General features: G+C 46.7%; 1 protein-coding gene across 2 annotated transcripts in view; it reads left to right on the forward strand.

Annotated features, from left to right (window-relative positions):
- The window catches only part of LOC127013622 (mitogen-activated protein kinase kinase kinase 3-like), an 83,940-nt gene that overhangs the window by 36,896 nt on the left and 25,673 nt on the right, over positions 1 to 21,371 (forward strand). Inside the window, exons 3-6 of one of the 2 annotated variants that reach the window (XM_050892576.1) lie at positions 2,188 to 2,297; positions 12,034 to 12,077; positions 13,110 to 13,209; positions 19,772 to 19,885. In XM_050892576.1, the coding sequence (XP_050748533.1) occupies positions 2,188 to 2,297; positions 12,034 to 12,077; positions 13,110 to 13,209; positions 19,772 to 19,885 (368 nt within the window). Of the gene's footprint in view, positions 1 to 2,187; positions 2,298 to 12,033; positions 12,078 to 13,109; positions 13,210 to 19,771; positions 19,886 to 21,371 lie in introns of those variants that run through there. The other variant, XM_050892577.1, reaches the window with a different exon arrangement.

The raw sequence follows: 21,371 nt of genomic DNA on the forward strand, positions 1-21,371 counted from the left end.
GGCAGTGCTGAATCTTGTAAATTCTGGAATATCTGTGCAGGGCACCAGCGGGTTAACCAGAGATGCATCTCCTCGCAGATGCTGCCAGGCATGTCCAGGAAGGTTCGGAGGTGGGAGAGCATGGTGAATCAGGTGGTTTTGCTAGCAAAAGTCTGGCTCTGCCACTGCCTGTTGAAGCCCTGTTTCCCCATGATACTACAGACTGCGTTTTATTTCAGTGAGTTCAGGAAACTTTTGTTGTCACTCGGGTTGGAAAAAAGAAAGGGGTGAGGGGCATTTTAGAGATTATAGCTTTGGTGGAAAATTCCTGGAGGGCGGTGTGTAGGGTTTTTGTTTTTGTGGTTTTTTTTTAACTTGTCCCTCCCCTCTTTCCCTTCCTCCTCCACAAAAAAAGTTTTTTCTTTTCTTTTTTGTGTTGTTTTTTTCCCTACTACAAAATCTGTCTGGAAAACTATGCTGGTCCCCAGAGGTCCCTTTTAACAAAAACAAAACAAACAAAAAAACCCCCCCAAAACCCACACCCCCCCCCCCACCACCAAAAAAATAAAAAAACCAAACCCCAAACCCAAACTATGTGAACATTCTTGTTGTTTTGTTTTTTTTTTTTTTCCTGAACTAGAACTGAAAGTTATCATTTTCTTGAGTGTTTTCTTGTAGCATTTCAGGTTATGCTCCCTGCCACTCCTCCAGAAAAACATACCTGTGTTTTTAGTGGGTAGGGAAATGTGGAAGGGAAGAGGAATTACACTTTAATGTACTTTGATATGAATTTTATTATTTTATTAATTATATATTTAATATTGATACATAGATGTATATTTATATTATATTTTAAATATATATACACACACATTGCCTACAGGAAAATGTAGGCATTTTCCTAATGCCTGATGTAGGCATTAGAGCTCATTTCTGAGCTCCAAATTAGAAGTGACACTGGATTTTAAACATTTTCTCCCATTTTGCCCCTTATTTCTTTAATGAGATGGCTCTGAGTGCGCAGCACGCATGAGAAATCTTTTTCTCACATCTTTTTTTTTCACAGCTTCTGATACAACGCAGCAGGAGGAGCGGGAAAAGAGGAGATGACGTTGTATCTGAGCATGAGGATCCAGGACATACACCTCCCTGGGGAAAGAACCTCAGTATTTGGTCCAGTTCTGTCTGATTTCATATAGTTTTTGTCATCTTTCACATCTTTGCGGACTTTGAGTTAAATCTGCAGGCTGGCTTGGCATAGGGGTGGCTCTGTCCCTGGAGACACTCAGTTTTACACAAAATGCGGTAGCTGTATTTGTATTTTTACAGTAATAGCTGCATGTGCCTAATACCTGCCTGTCTTGACTGTATCATGAACATGGAGCATACAACGGGTTCTCACAGCCTCCTAACGAGCATGCCATGCCCTAGGTCTTGATAGGGTTTTTAGTGCTTGTGGTTGGTATTTTGCAATGTGATCGTTTATAGCTGCTTTAAGAGACCACAACCGTAGATGTAAAAGCGTTGAAAAGGAGGAGATTGGTTTCAGATTGAACGGGTCCTTCAAAGTTCTCTAGTTACTGCAGTGATCAGAAATACCATACAGGCTCTCAGTGTGTCTCTGTTCTATCCAGCATAGTTGAGTTTGTTACCTCTTCTAATGAGTTTCTTGCCCTCTCCCATGGTTTCTCACTGGCTCTAGTTTTGAAAATCAGTTGTGGCTCTTGAGCATGTTTAATGAAGAGGGAGGAAAGGAGGAGACGAAGAACTGTTTTGTACTCCGTCACCTGCTGCGTGAGCTTTCTGGGTCCTGAAAGGTTTCTGTCCTGTAGAGCACCACCTTATACCTCACAAACTGGATCCAGCCCCCTGGACAGTGCATCTGGCCTATGGGTCCCTCTCCAAAGGGCCCCATGAGCAGCAGACGTGGGCTACGAGCTGGAGGAGCAGTGGTCACCCGCACTCAGCCACTGCCTTTTCGGAGGATCTCTCTCACCTGTGATGAAGAAGCCTGTGTTTCCCAAGACACGATGGGCTGGGAGGGACTGTGGTGTAGTCTTTGAATGTCTCTCTTAATAGGAAGGCTAGACATTGTGTCTTTTGACCCATTTGGGTTGAAAGATTGTATTTGCAATGCTGTATTTTTACTGTGCACTTCCAGGGGTGAGGTTGCCTTCCACACTTCAGTTGTCTCTCCTTCTTTTGCAGATGAAGAAGAAGCTCTGAACTCTATTATGAAGGATTTGGCAGCATTGGGCAAATGTGGGGGGCTGCTGGACAACAACAGGAATAAAAACTGTGTCCACTCCAGCAAACAGGTAAGGCATTGCTTGAGTCCACCCCAAACTCCAGTGGGCCAAAGAGGTGGACATGGTGCTTACCATGCTGGGAGAACAGAGTTTAAATGTTAGAACTGAAGTCAACAAGTGCTGCAGGAGCTCAGCACATCAGAAATAACATAATTTTACTGAGGCATAAGCTTTAGGACCTCTTTTTGAAGAGCTGAAAAGAAGCTACAGGCATCCCTGTATCACAGAGGAGCAATGGAGGAGCAGAGGAGAAGAGTAATACCCTAAATCATTCACAAATATAGCAATAGAGCCTGAAACTGGTTTTAAATCGCAAATCCCACCCCAAGGCACTTCTTTCTCTTGCTTAGCACTGAAAGTAGTAGAACTTGTTACAGGCTATGCAGCTTTAAGATTTGGATTAGTCAAATGTTTTCTATTGACAGCGTGATGAAATACAATATTTATCATGTGCACATTTTACTTCAGATATTTGAAAGACAGACTGCCAACTTTGAGCTGTAGACACCCAGGCTCTTTTGGGAGGAATACTGTCATAAATATTAATTACTAGTGTTTATCTTTATGCTCCTAAACCAAAACATTTTGGCCGTGTTGCGCATTCAGAGTTGATTTGGTGAGCAAAAACGTTGTCCCTTGAGCAATGTCAGAAATTATTTGCTGACATTGATATAATAGCTAAAGTGGATTTAATAGCGTGTTTGCGTATGGAACAAATGTTATGCGAACACGAAAGTTGTGAAGAAAGAATTCAGTTGTCAAAATAGCATGAAAAAAAGAAGGGGAAGATAATTAAGAGGACCGGGAAGCTGCTGGAGAAGCATGTGAGCAAATCCACTTGGAATTCCACTTCTAGTGCTAAGGCTTAGAATAAGCTTGCAATCAACTTTGCAATTGCTGAATGCCTAGCAAAGGAGAAGACAATTGTCATTTACTGTTGTCATGCGTATTTTAATGGCACTTGTGCTACTAACAAAGAACTCTGGATGCAGCGGGGAAAAATCCTTTCCCAAATCCCTCTAGACTTCCTAGACACATGCAGATGAAAACACGTGCACACGTAGCATGTCTGTTTTAAAGTGTGTCCTGGCGGTAGCAGCTGTCCAAGTTGAATCACTGGATTTGTGTCCAGCTCATGCTGAAATAAGTCCAAGATGTTTACAAAACTGACCAGAGAAATTCAGAGCTGGCTCTCTGCAGCTGCAGGCAAAGCAGACAGTCCAGCGCAGCTTTGGATGGCTCCAAGGGTAGCATTTTCTGCAAGTTGATGGGTGGGGACCGTACCAAGCCATCTCGGGTTGCTTTCAGGATAGCAAGGCTTTTTAGACTTCTCTTAAATAACGTATTTGTTTTCTCACAATGGGGGAAAATCCCTGCTGTCATTTTTGAAAATTGTTGCTATAAATGCTGCAGATACACAGTTAACCAGATAATTAGCTGAAAATAAGGAAAAAAAATAGTTTTCATTGGCTGAAATCTACAAAAGTTTCATAAAGTTGACATCTAGCAATCAAATTCATATCCACAGCCCATCCACTCTGTATCTTCATTTACAGATCACCAACAGAGTTATGTTGTGCTCTGATATCAGCTTTAGAAATTGTTGGCTGCCACTTGTGTTTCATTATATTAGGAATCAAACTTCCCTTCCCAATTACAACATCGATGCTTGGAAAAGCCTCACCACCTTTATAATTTTTCTTTTTATCCATAAGCGGACCAGCCGTAGCTGCGTGCTCATTGTTGCTCAGAGCTCTCTGATGGAGGAGACACAAATGGTCAGCATCCCGCTCTCCTCATGCATCCGGGGTTGAGGATTCAGACCAACAGGCCCCATGAGATGAAGGGCGTTGGAGTATGTTGAATTGTTGCTTCACTAAATTGGACTAGCTGGAACAAGTCTGGCTCGCGGGAGGACGGGAGTCTAGTCTGCGAGGTGGGGAGTGGCCAGAGTAGGAGGAATTAGTGGGGACTTGGTTCGTGTTTGCAGCTTAGAAACTTCTAATTGACTTGTTTGGGTCACTTAGGTTTTTTTCCTTGTTTTTAGCACAGAAATTGATGGGGGGGAAAGATTGCTTTGGAAATGCTGTTGTCATGCCTGTGATTTGTTGTTCCTTTGGTACTTGGTGTTCCCTCTTTTTCTTTTTTTTTTCTTTTGTTTTTTTTTTTCCCTGTGATCAGGTTGGCTGGTTGGGCTGAAGGATGCACTGCAGAGTCTCCCCTCTTGGACAGGGAGAGTGAGGCATGGGGCATTTAGATGCGAAATTTTCCTCTTGGGAATCTCATTGTAGATGTCTCTTATGAGGCCCTGCAGCAACATGCTCACATTGAAATACTCGGGTCTGGGCATTCAGTTGTTAGATTTAAAAAAAAAAAAATCTTTTTTTTTTCTGTGGAAAAATGCTTTTCTGAAGAAAGGGAATCCTTTAGTCAGTGTTCAAAATTTCCACTGAAAAACACTTTAAACAAGAATGTGTTGGCTAACTAGCCTGTCCCTTGGTGGCTTGCAGCAGTTTTTTGGTCCACAGAGAAACACAACTAAAGTGCTATCTCATCCCTGTCTCCTGGAGGGGTTCCTTAGTGCTCTCTTGACAGAAGTTGAAATTTGGAGCCTGCCAGATAGTATTCCTGGTAGGCCTGGGCCACACAAGAAAGTAGTCTGTGGTGGTGTGTGCTACACAATACTTCTTCCCAAAAATATCAACAGCTTTGCTTCAGATCGTCTTATGAAATGAACATCCTTTGGCAAATTGCGTAAAAATCTTTCCTTTTTTAGTTTGCTTTCCTTACAAATGAGTTTAAGACTCAGGCTGAGTTTCTGGATGTCTAATGCCTCATGGTAGAACAAGCTGGAAATGAGAACAGCAATACTTGATGCACGGTGCGGATGAGTTTCCTCCCTTAGGTTGCCCAGGCAGCTGGCAGCAGATGTGATGGCTGAGCTTGAATCTCCTGAGTCCTGGTCAGGTGTGCCAGCCGCTACGTTACACTGCCTTGTCAGAAAACAGGGTAGAGGGATAGAGATGGACACCCTTTTCCTTCTGCATATGAGTCACAGTCTTTAAAAGGGAGCTGTTCTTTGGGAACAGAGGGATCATCCTGACATGATTGCTCGTGCATCCTCTGCACTATTATTCCTCCACTATTCCTTTATCACTCCATTATTCCTCATGCATCCTCTGGCGTGGCTGGAAGGAGGAAACAGCAAAATAAAGATCTGCATTGTGATCACTAATGAAAAAGATGAGTAGGATAAGAAGGGAAACCACAAAGAATTAGAAATCCCAAACAAAAGCATGGAGGAGAAAGGAGCAATTATATTAACATTTATTTTGCATCTATTTATGTGCACATCCATTTATTTATATAAAGAGCGCTTGGCAACTCGCAGTATGAAGTTGGTTGTCAGTGCTGCGCTTCGGTCTAATGACAAGGCATTGGTGTGGGCCTCTATCACAGCTGATGACAGCTAGCAATTCCTCTGCCATGTTAATTTTGATTGCAAGTTCTCCCACGGCAATAAAGTCCAATACTTGCAAGGAATGTTTTCCCATGCACAACAAATGTCAGACTGACCTAGAAGTTGTTCTTTTATTAAATTACCTCCGGACTCTCTTTTCTTTGGCAAGTTGGATGCAGGACAAGGCTTGCTCATAACTAGAAAATACGGCTCATGTTCTAGGGCTCTCTGTTTGTAGGTCTTCAAGCAGCCTGAAAGGAGTTTGGCTTTATCACCTCTGTTTTACCGTTGGGGAATATGATGAGGGTCCGTAAATATCACCTTGAAGATGGGAGTCTCTATGAGGAGATCTGCAGGGATTGCCTCACCTGGGGGACAGAAGCAAGGGACCAAGAGGGGAGCAGCACCGGTTGGGAAAGGCTTGGCTGGAGATGGCAAAGGCAGTTGAGTCCCAAGGACTTGGGGAAGAGGCTTTCCCTTGTCTGTGTGTGGAGCTGACTTGGGTGCTAAGAGGGTAATACCAAGGAGAAATCCAGCTGGGAAGAAAGCTATTCCCTGCCAGGTAGGTGGTTTTGCATACACATTTTGAAGCCTGTGATTTCTGCTGCTGTATAAACCGAAAATATCTGTAACAAGGAGCAGTGAACCCTCTAGACATCATCTTTCCACTGGCCTCTGAGCTGCTCACGTGCTGGGCTTGCTTTTTCGGAGGGAAAGAGCTGTAAGGATCCAGGGGGACCAGGATAATCTCGTAGCTTCCACCCCCCGAGAGGAGAAGGGGGCAACCCCAGACAAACCCCTTTCTGTCTGGTTGCTGAATAACCCGAAGCGCGTGGGGGTTCTGTGCAGATAATTCCTAATGACGCGGATTAGTCATCTCCTATTGCGGTTTAGGGACATGGTCCAGCTGTCTGGCTTGTAACGAAACTCCCGTTGCTAAAAGCAGGGGCGAGCACAGGACTAATGCAAACAACGTGCACATCGGGGAGGTGCAGAAGTCCCCTCGGCCTGGCCCTGGGGTGCCGATTTCTCTTGGCCGAAGCGAGAAGTTGAGGAGAAATCCCACCGCTTTGTGGCTTTGTACGAAGGAGTAACTAGAGCACTAATGCTTGAATGCTGCACCGCTCAGTGGGGTTTTCTCATTGTTTCCTAATCCAACAAGTAGAAAACGAGAAGTGAATATAATCCCTCTGCTTACCCTCCAGCATGCAGAAATAGGTCTCCTTCATTGCCTCTATTTTACCCAGAGAGGAAACTGAGGCAAAGGAAGTGTCCAAGGTCTCGTGGGTGGGTAGGAGCAAAGCTGGAATGAGCCTCTCTTGGTGCAGCGCTGAAGGGAAGGGGAGGCCCCTTGTGATGATTTTTCCTGCCTTTCTTGACCTCAGAAGGGTTAATGCTGGAGTCAGAGGCTTTGTCCCAGGTGGTTTGTGAGGCAACCATGGATTTGGGTGGAAGAAGTGATCCAAAGGCCCTGTCTCTGTGGTGTCTCAGCATGGGCAAAGCTGTCCTCTGGTTAGGTTTGACAAGAGCAGCTTTAAAAGCAAGCCACAGAGGTGGGGTCCGAACAGAACGCCATTTCTGATGGCAGCTGAGTTTGGGAGGACGAGAGGATGTGATGGCGGGAGTCTTTGAACTTGGTGCTGGCCTGGGATTTTGCAGCGTGGCAGTTTTAGGTGCTTCAGCTCTCGGTGCCACACTAGCGCACGGGCAGACGTGGAGGCGCAGGGCTGTCTCCTCTGCTGGGTCCCTGCCTGCAGTCGGTAGCATTGAGGCGATGCAGCGAGGGTGTCCCTGTGCCATCGCACACCCTTCTCCACAGGCATGGCCTTGCTCAGCTTGGACTCGTACCCCAATCTGATCAACCCTCTGGGTGTTCAGCAGCGAGGGTGCTCAGCACCTTCTGTTCCTCCAAAGCCGCTTCCATTTTAGGCCTAACCGCATGTTTTCCTGCTCTCCGCGTGTGCTTTTATTACAAACAGCAGTCAGCTCTTCAGGGATCTCTGTATAAGATCATGATTCACCTCGTTTGGAAACACTTTTTCCATTTTTTTCCAACGTTTTTCTTAATCTAAACCAGCGTTCAGGGCTGCTTGCTCCAGCTCCGGGGGCTGAGCTTGGCCGAGCCCGCCGGGGTGCATGGTCCCCAGCTGAGCGGGCAGAAGCGGTTACCCCCTTTCCCCCCCCCCCCCCAATTCCCGTCAGCGCTTCCTCTGAAGCTTGGCAGTTGTGGTCTTTTCTCTTCGTGAAATTAGAAGTTTTGAGGAAGGAGCTAAAAATACCTCAAGGAAAGCCTGGAAAGATGGTGATGGGTTTGTGGCCACTGCGGTGGCTTTGCTTTTTCCTTTCTGAGGCGGATGGCAAGAAAGAGTAAAATACCATTTGTTAGCAGGGCTGGAGGAAATGCCGGTACAAGTATCTCAGAGAAGAAATTATTCCAGAAACGAAGGGAATTACTGTGGTATTTCCTGCCAGGGTTGTCGCTTATTTTGTTTGTGTCGCAGCAGGGCCTACAGGCGCCAGCCGAGACGAGGGCTTCTCCGTGCCCCGTGTCATACGGAAACGCACGTGGAGAGGGAAGGTTGCTCAGTACATACAACCCAGGAGATCAAACATCTAAATTTTGTGCTTGGCTCTGCCACTCTGCTTCATAGAATGAATCACAGAATGGTTTGGGTTGGAAGGACCTTTAAAGATCATCTAGTTCCAACCCCCCTGCCATGGGCAGGGACATCTTTCACTAGATCAGGTTGCTCAAAGCCCCATGCAGCCTGGCCTTGAACACTTCCAGTGGTGAGGCATCCACGACTTCTCTGGGTAACCTGTTCCAGTGTCTCACCAACCTCATCATAAAAAATTTCTTCCTTATATCCAACCTAAATCTAGCATCTTGCAGTTTAAAACTCTTGCCCCTTGTCCTGTCACTACAGGACCTGGAAAAAGTCTCTCTCCATCTTGTAAAGCCCCTTTTATATATTGAAAGGCTGAATTAAGGTCTCCTTGGAGACTTCTCTTCCCCAGGCTGGGCTTTTTCTTTACACCCTTAGGAAAAGCACCTTGCGCCTCAGTTTCCCCTGCTTGCCCCGTTACCTGCCTCAGCTTTCACAGCGCTCCCTGAAACCATCAATGAAATCCTCTGCTAGAGCTCAGTGTTGAAGGCTGGTGCCTTGCAGCATGGCCTTACCCCGCTTCTCCACCATATTTAACACACACCCTTCTTGGATGTTTCAGCTTGTTCTTCTACACCAACTAACGACCTCTTGATTGTGGGGAGAACAAGGCTGCCATTAACCTCATTTGAGATCCGATGGCAGGGAGGGTAAATAGCACGACTTGGATTGTGCAAGGAGGAGTCGCTGTTGTCTTCATTCCTCACAAAATTGCAAAAGTGAGTAGGATCCGGCAGCCTCCACCACCTGCACCTCTTCCACAACCTGCCCTCAAGCATTTGCACGTTGTGTTGAGGTCCTTACAGAGAAGACGCTGATCCTGCCTTCCCCTCCATCGTGCATTTGTGTTGCTGGGTGCAGACTCGCGTGAGGTTTTGCTCCAGCACTTGGCAGTGCCCCAGACTCCCTGTGTAATCTTAAACCAGTTGCTCCAAACCAGATTTCCATGGGTGTAAAAAAAATCACAGCCTGCTCCGGCATTTAGGAAGTGCTTTGCATCCCCCTGGGACTTCCTAGTGCTTTGGGCACTGCCCACTTTTTTTTTTTTTTTAAAGGAAAAAAGTATTTGTTGCTGATAGCAGTGATGAATTCAGCTTTAGCTGTGTGTCAAAAACATGAGCAAGCCAAGGGAAGACTGAAAAATAAAACTGTAGCCAACTTCTCAGACTATAGATAAATATATATTTATCTCTCTTTCAAATGCTTGCGAGCTTGGTTTCTTTGAGGGAGGTGAGAGGTTAGTGTGTTTTATATCAGAAAAAAGAAATTATCTATTTAAGAAATGAAGTGGGTTTTCATTCCTCTATTGCAGCCGGTGTGTTTGTTGCTCTGCTCAGAAGCAGAGTGGAGCAGTGTGGGGCAGCTGGCTTACTTCTGTTGGCTTCGGGCCACAGCACATCAGCCCTGTTGTTGATGTAGAATAAAAGGATGCAGCAGGGTCGTGGCTCATTTTTTTTCCTTTTCTTCTCTCTCTGGAGCTTTATACGAGTGTTTTGACATTTTCCAGCCACAAGCTGTTTTTCAAAACTTATTTGTCTGCAAAATTTGTGTTGCTCAGCATAAACAGGCAGCGTGTGCTACGTCCCAGCTCAGTGCAGTGTTCGGGTCTGCGCTGAAAGTGAAACCTGTGTTTTGAAAGGTTTCCTGCAGTGAGGCCGGAGCTGCGTGAGCTTTTCCCCTTACACGTCCTGCTCCTTTGTAAGGAGAAACCTCGAAAGTTCTTGCCCTGATTTTTTTTCTCTTACTTTAGAGAAGGACTTTGCAGAGCTACATGCAGTAAACCCACACCAGCTGATTTACTGCCAGCATCCAGGAGGGATGAACCAGCCAGGCCCTGTTCAGAGAAGCACATGCAAATAAAAATTGGCATAAAAGAGCCCGTATCTTTTTTCCTTTTCCAACAGAGATAATCCAAGGTGGCAATCCCACCTGTATTTGCCTGTCTCTCTAGAATGATTTGGACCTTGAACACCGAGTTGGTTATGGTCATCTCTTCTCCTTTTGAATTTTGGACTGTTTTAGAGTTAGTTTGGTATTTTTACGAGTTGGGCCTGGTTCTAGAAGCGAACCTGGAGTTTGTCCAGACGTTGTGGGTCTAGAGAACTGGCTGTAGACACCGAGGTGATGTAAGTGCCTGTTTAGCCCAGGCCTGTAACACTGCTGGAGTGCCCCATTTGGTGACTGTCCCGGCACTGGTTCTTCCCAGCCTTTCTGGAAACACAGAAAATACCACAAGCGGAGCTAAAAAGGATGCGTTTCGGATGATCCAGCATGTTTACCCTGAATCTGCTGGGGTTTTTTTAAGCTTTTCAACCGAATTGCCTCCAGCCTTAACTTCCTGAACTTTGGTGGGTGTTTGCAGAACTTGAGGAGCTGTCAGTTTAAAAATAAACCTAAGGACGCCCATCCAGCTCATTTTCCTCATTAGAGACAAAGCTGTTTCACTGTGGCTCTGCTTTCCCTCTGAGAGGATGGAAAGTGTGCCTTCACGCGCTGGCAATCCAGGGTTAGAGATAAGGCCCTTGCTCAGGAAGGGCTGTCGCCCACCCATTTGGGGATTATCCCTGTGAGATGCAGGCAGCGTGGGACCGAGCCCTCCCTGCTCTTACACCTCGGAGGGAGGTGTCGAGCCCTTTTTTCTCCACGGGAAGAAAAGTACTATTTGAGGAGGCTTGTGTGCACTAGTAGGGGCAGAGCCCTGGTTAACTGGGGTGACTAAACCTGGTCTGGGAAGTAAAGAGGGTTTTGATCTGCTTTGGACACCATTGGAAAGTCCTGGAATGAGCCAAGGGATGCTAGAGGGTTGCTTGGCTCAGGCACGGTCTGAGAAGCTGAATGAATGAAAAGGCTCCTTGTGGTCTTGATTGCTGCTAAATATGCACAGATAGAGGATGGGAGAAGTGGCTTTTACTAGTCCCTGCACAGTTGTGTGCCCAGTTTGCCTGTGACTCCGCTGTGATTTCTCTTGAGGTGAGCAACGGGTCAGTTCAGAGTGGGCATTTACTGTGTATAGTGTAGCGATGCCTGATATACTTCGCATTTTGTAGGTCCTAACAAAATAATAGCCACCCCCACCACCACCCCAGCACTGTTGGCTTTTAAAATCCAAGACTGTCTCTCCACTTGCATTATAGGATGCTTGCTTCTACTTCTTATTTCTTTGTCCCAAATATTCCTGTGTTCTATTAAACATCCTCTGAGCTTTGCTTTTTGGGTTTCCAACAGAAAAGTACTGGGGTAAAACCATGGGAAGCGCTGAAGATGGACAGACATCAGACACTTAACATGTTTGCCTCTTTGATAATAGTGCCTTGTTCCCGACTGAGTTCAGAACATTCATAATTTTCCACTTTTATTAATGCATTTTATTAAAACTAACAGTTATACAGATGAGCGAGTGTCCTCTTGTTTACAGAAGACCTTATTTTTTGACGAGCACATTTATCAGCAGTGTGGAGTTTCCCCAAAGTCCACAAGTCCAGCAGGCAGCTTTGCCCTAAATAGACCAGACACCCCCTGGGGTCAGGGGAGTCTCCCTGAGAACCCCTGTCAGCTTTGGATCTGCGAGTCAATCTGGGATACAGTTTGGGACCTAACCATTTTCTGCTTTTTCTCTCAGCAGCGAAATGTCAGGATCAAGTTTGAATATGAAGGAGAAAAAAGGTACGTACCCAACCCAGTCCCCCACATGTACATGGACAAATTACCTTTTTTTACCCAACGTCGTCCTGCTGACTTCAGCCAGCTGCAGATGAGCTCACAGCAGGATTTGTTCCCCTAAAATCAACTACAGTTTTATATGCAAGAGCCTTGCCTCGTCATCCCATTTGCCACCAGCACCTCCTGGGATTTGCATGCAGGCGAAGTGGTTCCAAGCTGGAAGTCATTAAATGCCTCTTACCAGGGACATAGGGTGCGCACTTGGATCCTTTTCTCTTTTTAATTCTTGAGCCATGCTGAACCACAGCTGAGCTGCAACTCTACAGAAATGTGTCCTTTTGATTAGCAGCCTATGACACTTACTTAAGATAACCAGATTTTGGGCATGGGTCCCATAAAAATAGAGCTGGGAGTTAAAGCTTGCCTGCCCTTCCCTGCTTGACATTTTCATGGAATCACCTCTGCTTGGTGCTCGGTGACTGTGGCAGGGCAGGACACAGGGCTGGAAACTCACAGGCTGATGGTCCAAGTTGCATGTTAAAGCCAAAGAAAATTTAAGTAGTGTTACTGTAGGGCCAGACTGTACCTGCTGATATGTACCTGTAGAGCTGCTGCATGTGATGGTACAGAAGAGTCACAGGATGTCAAACTGCATCATTCTCTCTTCCATCCCTCCTCCCTATTCAGAGCCACTTGCTGAAAATGGAGATGATAAATCACTGACCAGTGCCTGATCCTGGGTCTTCTCCAGTGAAGGGCTGCTGGACTTTCTTCTTTTCCACCTGTACCTCACAGTAGAGGGAGGAACAGAGGAGCTGCACTAAGATTTTTGATAGATATTCTTGCAGGGTAGGTCAAATCCCCTCTTGGGCATAGCAGACGAGCAGCATTTCTATGAGTGTAAAAGCAAGGAGCAAGCTTTATGCTTCGTGATAGAAGAATACAGGTCCTTTCTTCTGAATTGTCAGTCTAATCCCAAATTCCAGTATTCTTCTACTAAATTGAGACTATTGTTGTATTTGTTTGTGTATACAGGATTATCCAGTTTCCAAGACCAGTCAAATTCAAAGAAGTGGTGCAGAAGGTCACGGATGCTTTTGGACAGACGATGGATTTAGTCTGTGTGAACAATGAGGTACTCTTCTCCTTATTGCTAAGGGGAAGTTTTAGGGTGCCTGTTGCTCACTTCAGAATTGAGCAGTGGTTTGTTCTTAAGGCCCTAATTTAGCATTGTACGTGGATGTGAAGAAAAATAATCTTATTTTGTGGTTCCCAGCTAGTAAGCGTACAAGAGCTGTTGTCTTGACACAGCTCAGTTGGGTTCTCAGACTCCAAGCCAGGCTTTTCCCTTCTCAAAATTATTTCAATTAAGGCCTATTAAATGGTGACACAGGAACATTGTCTTTCCCCCAGAACAAAAAAATCCCCCTAACTCAAACAGGGGGAGGAATTAAGTAACTGAGATGACGGAGACATTGTCAGTTCAGCTGCACAGTGAGCAGCGGTAGATCTTTTCCCATTAACATCCTTGGGGCACTAGGACCAACTTTCAGAGCATGTCTGGCTGGTAAGAGCACACACAGGGCAGAGAGGAGAACAGCTGAGACCAAATGGCTTTCCTGAGAGCCACATGAAGTGACTGTAGGCTACTGCGTGCTTGGGTTGGATGTGAAGCCTTCCCATCTTGGGGGCAGTTGCAGGAGCATGGTGTGGTCCAGAGCATGAGGGACAGCACTGCTAACACAGTGTACTTTTATCTAGCACTGGCTTTGTTTCACCCCAAAACCCCAGAACAATGTGCATGTTCTTGGGGTTACATCTGCAGTGACATGTGCATCACTGAAGGTTCCTCTAGCAGGTGCTGTGGCCACATACAAGCAGCCAAGAAACCCTCCCTCTGCCATCCTTGCAGGCTTGAAGACCTTTCTTCTCCAACCTTCCTCATAACATAGGCCACTGTGTTTTTCCAACTTTTTCTTTGAGCCCAGCACTGTATCTGAAAGGAGGGTACTGATGAGGGCCTTCACCTAGAAGGGGGCAATCCTTGGCATCTGTTTTGGTGTGCTCAGTGTTTTCTTGTGAGGCATCTTGCCATGAGCTGGGCAGGCGACTGGAGCCCCTGGACTCTCAAGGTGGGTTTGGCTTTGGGAAGGAGGAGAGGGCCAGATGACAAATAGGTGGGCTTTTAAACACAAATTCTTTTGGATCTTTCCTGACAGCTTGCTTGTTCGAGTATTAATTGCAAATGACTAACAGCCTTTCATTAAAGTATGACTGGAGAGAGAGGTCGTGAAGAGAGCTTTCTCTCTTTTTTTTTTTTTTCCTTTTTTCTTTTTTTCCTCCCTTCTGTTTCAATGGAGATTTGATCCACAAAAAAGTTGCTATTTTTTTATAATAGGTACCTCATGATACCAAAGTGTCCGCTGGGTTTTGGCTTTGAATGCAGTTAGGTTTCTAATCTTGGGCATTCTCTGACAGCCCTCCCGGGAAAAGCCTGCCATTGAATTCTCCAGGAATGACTCATTTCATTCCAGGTTTCTTTCCACTGGAAGAGGAATTCTTTCCAACAGCAGCAAACAGAAGCTTAAAAAATGCATTTTATCCTATGTTAGAGACTGTCTTCCTGGGCATGTGCACAGCACATAGCAGGACCATGAGCAGGCCGTTGGGTACTCCTGATTTCTTAGGGTTAAAGACAACTTTTAGTGTTTTGTTTTTCTATAGATAAAAATTCCTCCTTGTAAGAACCCACACCTTTGGGAAGAGCTCTGAGCAGTAGTAATTCAGGGTTGTTATTGTGGAAACACTATAAACAGACAAAAGTGGCCTTCGGGGAGATAGCCTACATGTCCACGTGGTGACACGCCAGCATCTGGCTCCTAGTGCGTTCTGGGTCAGGTTTTTGAGTCTCATGACTGCAAGTCTCAGAGGTAGCCTGACCACAGACTCATTACAATTAAATGTTTCACCCTTTCGTCATGCTCAAAGGGAACTGTGCAGTAATTCTTTGTTGCTATCAGATGTTTCTCTTGTAGTAGCACCTTGTAGACCAAAATTACACTGAGGTCAACAGGCCCCTACAAAAGCTTACTAAGTGGCAGTCCCTGTCCTGGTGAAGCACGAGTCTTGAAGCCAAGATCAGCGAGACGAGCACGCCAGCTGGGTGGAGCAGGGGCACGCATGAATCACATCCTGGTGGGACCATGGAATCAGTGGGCTTGGGCTGGTATAGATAATAGCGGGGCCTGGCCGTGGGTGTACCGCATGGGGCATGTCTGCGTGTTAGTACTAGGCTGGGCTCATCTTTCTGATGAGCGGGACAGCAAAATCTGGCCTGGCCACGGACAGCACGGTGTGGTGTTTGTTAGACAGTTGGCTGTGTTATGGATTGAAAGACTGGCTTCTGTGGCAAATGCTCTGTCTGAATTTGATCTGTATGCACTGCTGAACAGCTGCTCCAGGTCCGACTAAGTGTTACCTTGTCGTTTGTCCCATCTCCATGACCAACTTGTGATGTGACCTTGGGCAGAACACTGAACCTCGGTGTGCCACCAGTTCCCTTCTGACCTCCCCTTGCTTGTCTCCTCTGAGGCTGTCCCTCAGCATCATTTCAGAAGGTTAGGGAGAGTTAAAGCCTAGGGAAGTGGTAGAAGCTCCATTATGGGGGGGAGGAGATAAAAGCATATTTAACAAACATTTGTCGAGAATTGTTGATGCCAGTTGGTCCCACATTGGGCAGGAAGATGAACTAATTGACCTCTCAGACTTTTCCCCAACCCTGTTTCCTACTATTCTTTGGCTTTCTGCAGTGTCTTACAGAGCGAGGTCTAGCAATACTGTTGTAGTCGGCGAAAACTCACCCTTTGCACTCACTTTCTTAGACTGCAATGGATTGACTACCAAGTCCCATACTAAAACATTAGGCTGTAGGGGAGTATACTATTTGAAAGCAAGAAGAAAGTCTAATAAGCTCTATTTAGTGAAACTTCTGCGTAGGTAAACTTCGTTCATCATGGCTGCTCACTCTGTAGACAGAATAAACCCAGTTACTGGAAACGCACCCTGGCAATTACTTCCGTGGTTCTGCATGAGTCTATATTTAGTTCCATGCCTAGTAGATATCTGTTCTTGATATCCGTATGTGCCACAGTCTGGAAGCCAAATGGAGCAAAATCTACTTGCCAGATGTGGGTAATAGGTAAAGCCAAGCTAAATACTGGCTCCAGTCCCTTTTACAGGAGGGCAGTTTCTCCCTGATGTTTTTGGCTCCTCTGAAGCAGGCATGCAAACGTGTTAATATTGTGATATTGGAGTGAGATGGAGTGACCTGCAGAACATTCTGTTCAAAGCAGCAGCTGAGGGATTGCTCTGAACACTTGTGAGGAGCTCAGTAAAGGGATGGATGAGCAGTGGGACTATACTTGCAGTTCAGAGTCAAATTCTGCTTGGTGGTGAAACAAGGGAGAGCAGCTCTCCACCGTTCTCATTTCTGTTTGGGTGAGTGTAGGAGAGTAGGCTTGTCTGCTTGATGCACCTGTGGAGCCCTTGTGAACTTCAAGAGGGTTAAGCAGTGCACCAAGAGAGTATCTGTTCAGCTCTTCTGCTTAAGGAAGCAGACTGTCTGAGGACAGCTGCACAGCATTTGGGAGACATATTCAATACCATCTTTGTCTGATGTCTGCTGTGAACATGGGTGATTCATTCAGATCCCAAAGTTTAACCATGAGCCACGGTCTAACCATTTATTCCATGGACCTACTGAAAGCCCTGAATAATTGATATCCACCTGGTGAGTACTGTCCTTTCGTTCATGTCCAAGCCCGGTCCCAGACTGGGAATCTGTTTCCAGCCTTGCTTGTGAGGCCCAGCCCAGACAAGACTGGTGTTGGTGTTCTCTCTAAGCCCCCCAGCTGGTTAGGTCCCTTGCTTGGGAGGTAAGGGACATCTTCCTGAACTTTTCCACATCTGGTTCGGTTGAGAACTCAAGCCCCTACAGCCTGTAGGATATCCTGGAGCAAGGCTTTCTCAAGAATTCCTCCTGGAATCTTCTTCCTACACACAAATAAATAAATAGTTTTCAGACAAAGGGTGCACAGCCTGATTATCCCTCTTCCTTGGTGAATGTGCTAAATGCTTTGCTCTAGAGTCTCTTTTTCTGTCTTTTTGTAGAAATTTCTCAACCACGTTTGCATACCTTACAGCAGAAGAGCGCTCCTAGCTCATCCTGGAGTTCATTGCTTAAATATCTTTTGAGAACTGGCCTTGTCTTTCCTCAGCAATTACCACTGCTTCCAGCAATTACACCTGGCAGCTTCCTTTTCTCACCTGTTAATCCCATTTCTGGATATCTAACTCTCCCATGCAAGCTATAGAGGTCCTGGGTATCTAATTTGGGACTGTAAACTCTACAGAACAGCAGGTTGCATTAAACTGAGCTGTTGCAGTGCCCCTTTGCAGACCTGGCTTTTAGTATCTCGAAGCTGGGTGCCTAAGGTAGGTGTAAGCGCAGGACCACCTACTATGCACAGCTGCGGGAGCTTGGCTTTCTTGGTGGGATGTTTTGGGCCCCTCACTACAAGAAAGACACTGAGGTGCTGGAGCGCATCCAAAGAGGAGCAACGAAGCTGGTGAAGGGTCTAGAGAACAAGTCTTATGAGGAGCGGCTGAGGGAACTGGAGTTGTTTAGTCTGGAGAAAAGGAGGCTGAGGGGAGACCTTATCGCTCTCTACAACTGCCTGAAAGGAGGTTGTAGCGAGGTGGGTGTCAGTCTCTTCTCCCAAGTAACGAGTGATAGGATGAGAGGAAATGGCCTCAAGTTGCTCCAGGGGAGGTTTAGATTGGATATTAGGAAAAATTTCTTCACTGAAAGGGTGATCAAGCACTGGAACAGGCTGACCCAGGGAAGTGGTTGAGTCACCATCCCTGGAGGTATTTAAAAGACATGTAGATGTGGCACTTAGGAACATGGTTTAGTGGTGGACTTGGCAGTGTTAGGTTAACAGTTGGACTCCATGATCTTAAGGGTCTTTTCCAGCCTAAATGATTCTATGACGATGATGTTAAGCCTGATGTTTATGCTATAAAATAGGTGGCCTGCATATGGCTCAGTTCCCTGTTTGCAAAATGGGAACAAAAGATAACCTTCCTAGCACACAGGAGAGGAGAAACTCAATCCAAACCTTGAGGTGCTCACACTGTAGAAACAGCAGCCACGCGGACATCTAAGATGGAGCTTGGCAGGCTCAGGCTGTGGTCCTTGGGTGGAGGAGGTGACTGTAGCAGTTTCCCGAGGTGAAACCTCATGTCTGGCCAGGGCCCACAGTTTTCCCTTGACCTGGTCATCCCCAAAGTCCTAGCCTCAGTGCACACAGTCTGGGGCGTATTTGCCTACGGGCCAACAGCCAAACCCTTGGAAACATCCTGGGATCAAAAAGGTAGACACAGGCGGCTTTTGAGTGTCGTCTTCTGTGGCGGTTGATCTAAGGTGCGTTTGCTGTGGCTGCTGGCATGAACCCTGATCGCCCAGAGGGCTGAGCTGCCTTTCAGGAGTTCTGGGCGGTTGTGGCTCCCAGTGAGACCAGTAAGAGCCTACTGGGAGCTGTGGCCGCTCAGTCTCTTTTGGTAGGTGGAACTGCTGTGTACTTTGGCACAGGCATGAGTATAACATGTGCTGTGTTGGCTGGATTCAGTGCCAATGCCCGAGGCAACCTACAGAGGCTGAGGCCTGGTTTTTATGAGATTAGGCAGAATGCCCCTGAATGAGGGGCAAAAAGTTGTGTTTTTAATCTTCACCCAGGGCAGCAGAAGGCCACAGAGCCCCTCTCAAGTGCAGCTGTGTTGGGTGATGGAAGCTTTGCAGGCTGTCTGCAGGACGTGGTACACCACACAGCAGTGTCAGGAGGGTCAAATTCCCTCTGGAGATATGAGGGCAATAGTCTGCGACTTACCAGGAAAACATCAGGACCTTTAGCTGCCTGATAAACGCGGCAGTGTGTAGCGCTCTGTTCTATTTACATTATAAAGGGCAGAAGCTGAATTTGACCTGCTGGGAGTCAAACAAGTGGTTCTTGGAGGGAGAGCAATGTACACCTTTCACATCAAAAGGGAAGAGACTCTTATTTGTGAGATGTTCCCTGATTTTGCCTGATGCCCAAACACTAGGAAGACTGTGTCAGTGTGCAGGAGCACAGGTTGCAGCAGTAGGGAAGGCCACTGAGGATCTACCAGAGTAAATCCTTAGGTGCAGCTCGCTGCTTTCTTGGAGCACCACTGCATGACCGTCTTCCCACGAAGACACCCAGGAAGAATGTGTGGGGCTGTTGGGCTGGGTAGCAGTAGGTCTTGCCTACAAACTCCAAGATCGGAGCCTCCCCAGAATAGCAGGCAGCAAGCCTACGGTTTCGTCTCAGCCCTCTTCTCTTCCCACTAGCTGAATTGGTGATGTGACCTTTAAGTTCTCTCCTTGCAGATGCTTTTTGTTGTGATTTTTTGCGTCTGTTCCTTGGTAGATGAGAACTTGGAAGAAAACGTTAGAGCTTGGCGAGCTGGAGGGCATGGGGGCTCTGTTTTCCATCCGCCTTCTCGGGTTCCTCCCTCATCCCCCGATTCCCAAGCTGCTCACTGCAAGGATCTGGCTTCCTCTGTTTACCCAAAAGTGTGACAGTGCCGTGCTCCGGTGTTTGTTCAATCCCTTCCAGCTCCTGATCCCGCTGAAATCCCAGGAAGATTTGGACAAAGCGATGGAACAGTTGGAGCTGAGCCCTTCCCTGAAGAGCCTGCGGATCCTTGTGAGCGCTCCAAAGAAAGCGAATGTGAGTCCTTCACCTTCTCTGCTCTTTTGTGTCCGGAGCGAGATGCCTTGTTATTGTGTTGGGGAGTGGAAACGACTCTCCTGGCGGTACAGAGCAGAGGGCAAGCTGGTCATGAGGGGGGTCAGCCCTGCTCTGGCTCAGCTGCTCGGAAATCCTCCTGTGGTGGCAGCCCAGAGACTGAGCTCAGCTCCCTCTAGCTCCTCCTGCATCCTGTGAAGGGTTAAATACCGTACTGATCCTCAAACAAGGTTAAACCCCAAGAGAAACCCCCTGAGCTTTCTGCCTAGGGATGCTGCCACCGTTCCTCTGTAGCCTCTGCTCCATATACAGGGTGATGCCCTGGCCCTTGCCATGCTGGGTGGCAGTGTGGGGACCGTTCCCTCCATGTGGTGCTGCAGTACTAAAGGCCAGGAAGAGCAAACTGGAGAATCCTTTGGTCTCGTGCAGGACTGTCTTTTTTTCCATATTTATTTATTTGTTTTTCCTGAGCTCAGTGGTTTTGCAGTTAAGCCTGTTGGCTTGACCTCGCCTGCACAGAGTGTCTTGCCAAAGCACATGTCGTGCTGCCCCAAGCACAGGCTGTAAAGCAAGGGATTTGCAGATGTTGCAACTCCGTTTCTTCTTTATATTTCCTAGAAGTACTGGAGAGACTGGGAGTCTTGAAACTCATAGTGCTTGTCCTCATGCTACCACTGGTGCTCGCAGCTCCTGGAACTTCTCCGCTCCTTTTGAGAGGCTCTCAGAAAGTGCAGGGACCAGAGTCCCAGGGGAAAACTGAACCATCAGTTGGGGTTTCCTAAATCCTGGGCAGAAATGGGGCAATCTGCCCTAGCAACTGTGGGAACATAGCAGTATTGCAAGTCAGCTACTAAGAGCAGGGAAGCCAGGTAGATTCGTGCGTACCTTTGAGAGTAAGTCCATCTCTTCCTGAAGCATGTAACCGTGCTCCTGCATGTAAGAACATACGGTTCCAAGGTCATACATAAAATTATCACAAAATCACAGTGCCCTGTAGCATGTTACCTTAGTGAGACTTGGCCACTACCGTTTAAGTTACCAGCTGGATATGCATTTCTTTGCTCTCCCCCTTACCTGTCTTCCCTAGCAGAGCCTCATCTTGCACTCTGTGTTCCTCTGCTGTGTTACGGAGGAACCTCTGCAGTGCCTAGGCTGCCGCTGAAGTCCAGGGAGCATGGAGGAGAGGCTCTGATTTTGGGATTGCAAACTTGGGTTCAGGCCAGGGATCAGTCTGTCTATCTGGAGATAATGCAGTGCGGGAACAGTCTTTTATGTCAAGTATCTGTATTTACCATTACCAACTGGAGCTTAATCTTATTAGAGTATTTTAATAACAGATGTGAATTGTTTGTGAATGATTTTTGGATCACTCTAGATTACGTGCATGCCTTTTTTTTTTTTTTTTTAATAGTTCTTGGGTAATATGGTCATGGGGAGCCAAATACAGGGTTTCACATGGTCTGTCCAA

This window comes from Gymnogyps californianus, chromosome 2 (genome assembly GCF_018139145.2).
Source record: "Gymnogyps californianus isolate 813 chromosome 2, ASM1813914v2, whole genome shotgun sequence".
Lineage (NCBI taxonomy): Eukaryota > Metazoa > Chordata > Aves > Accipitriformes > Cathartidae > Gymnogyps > Gymnogyps californianus.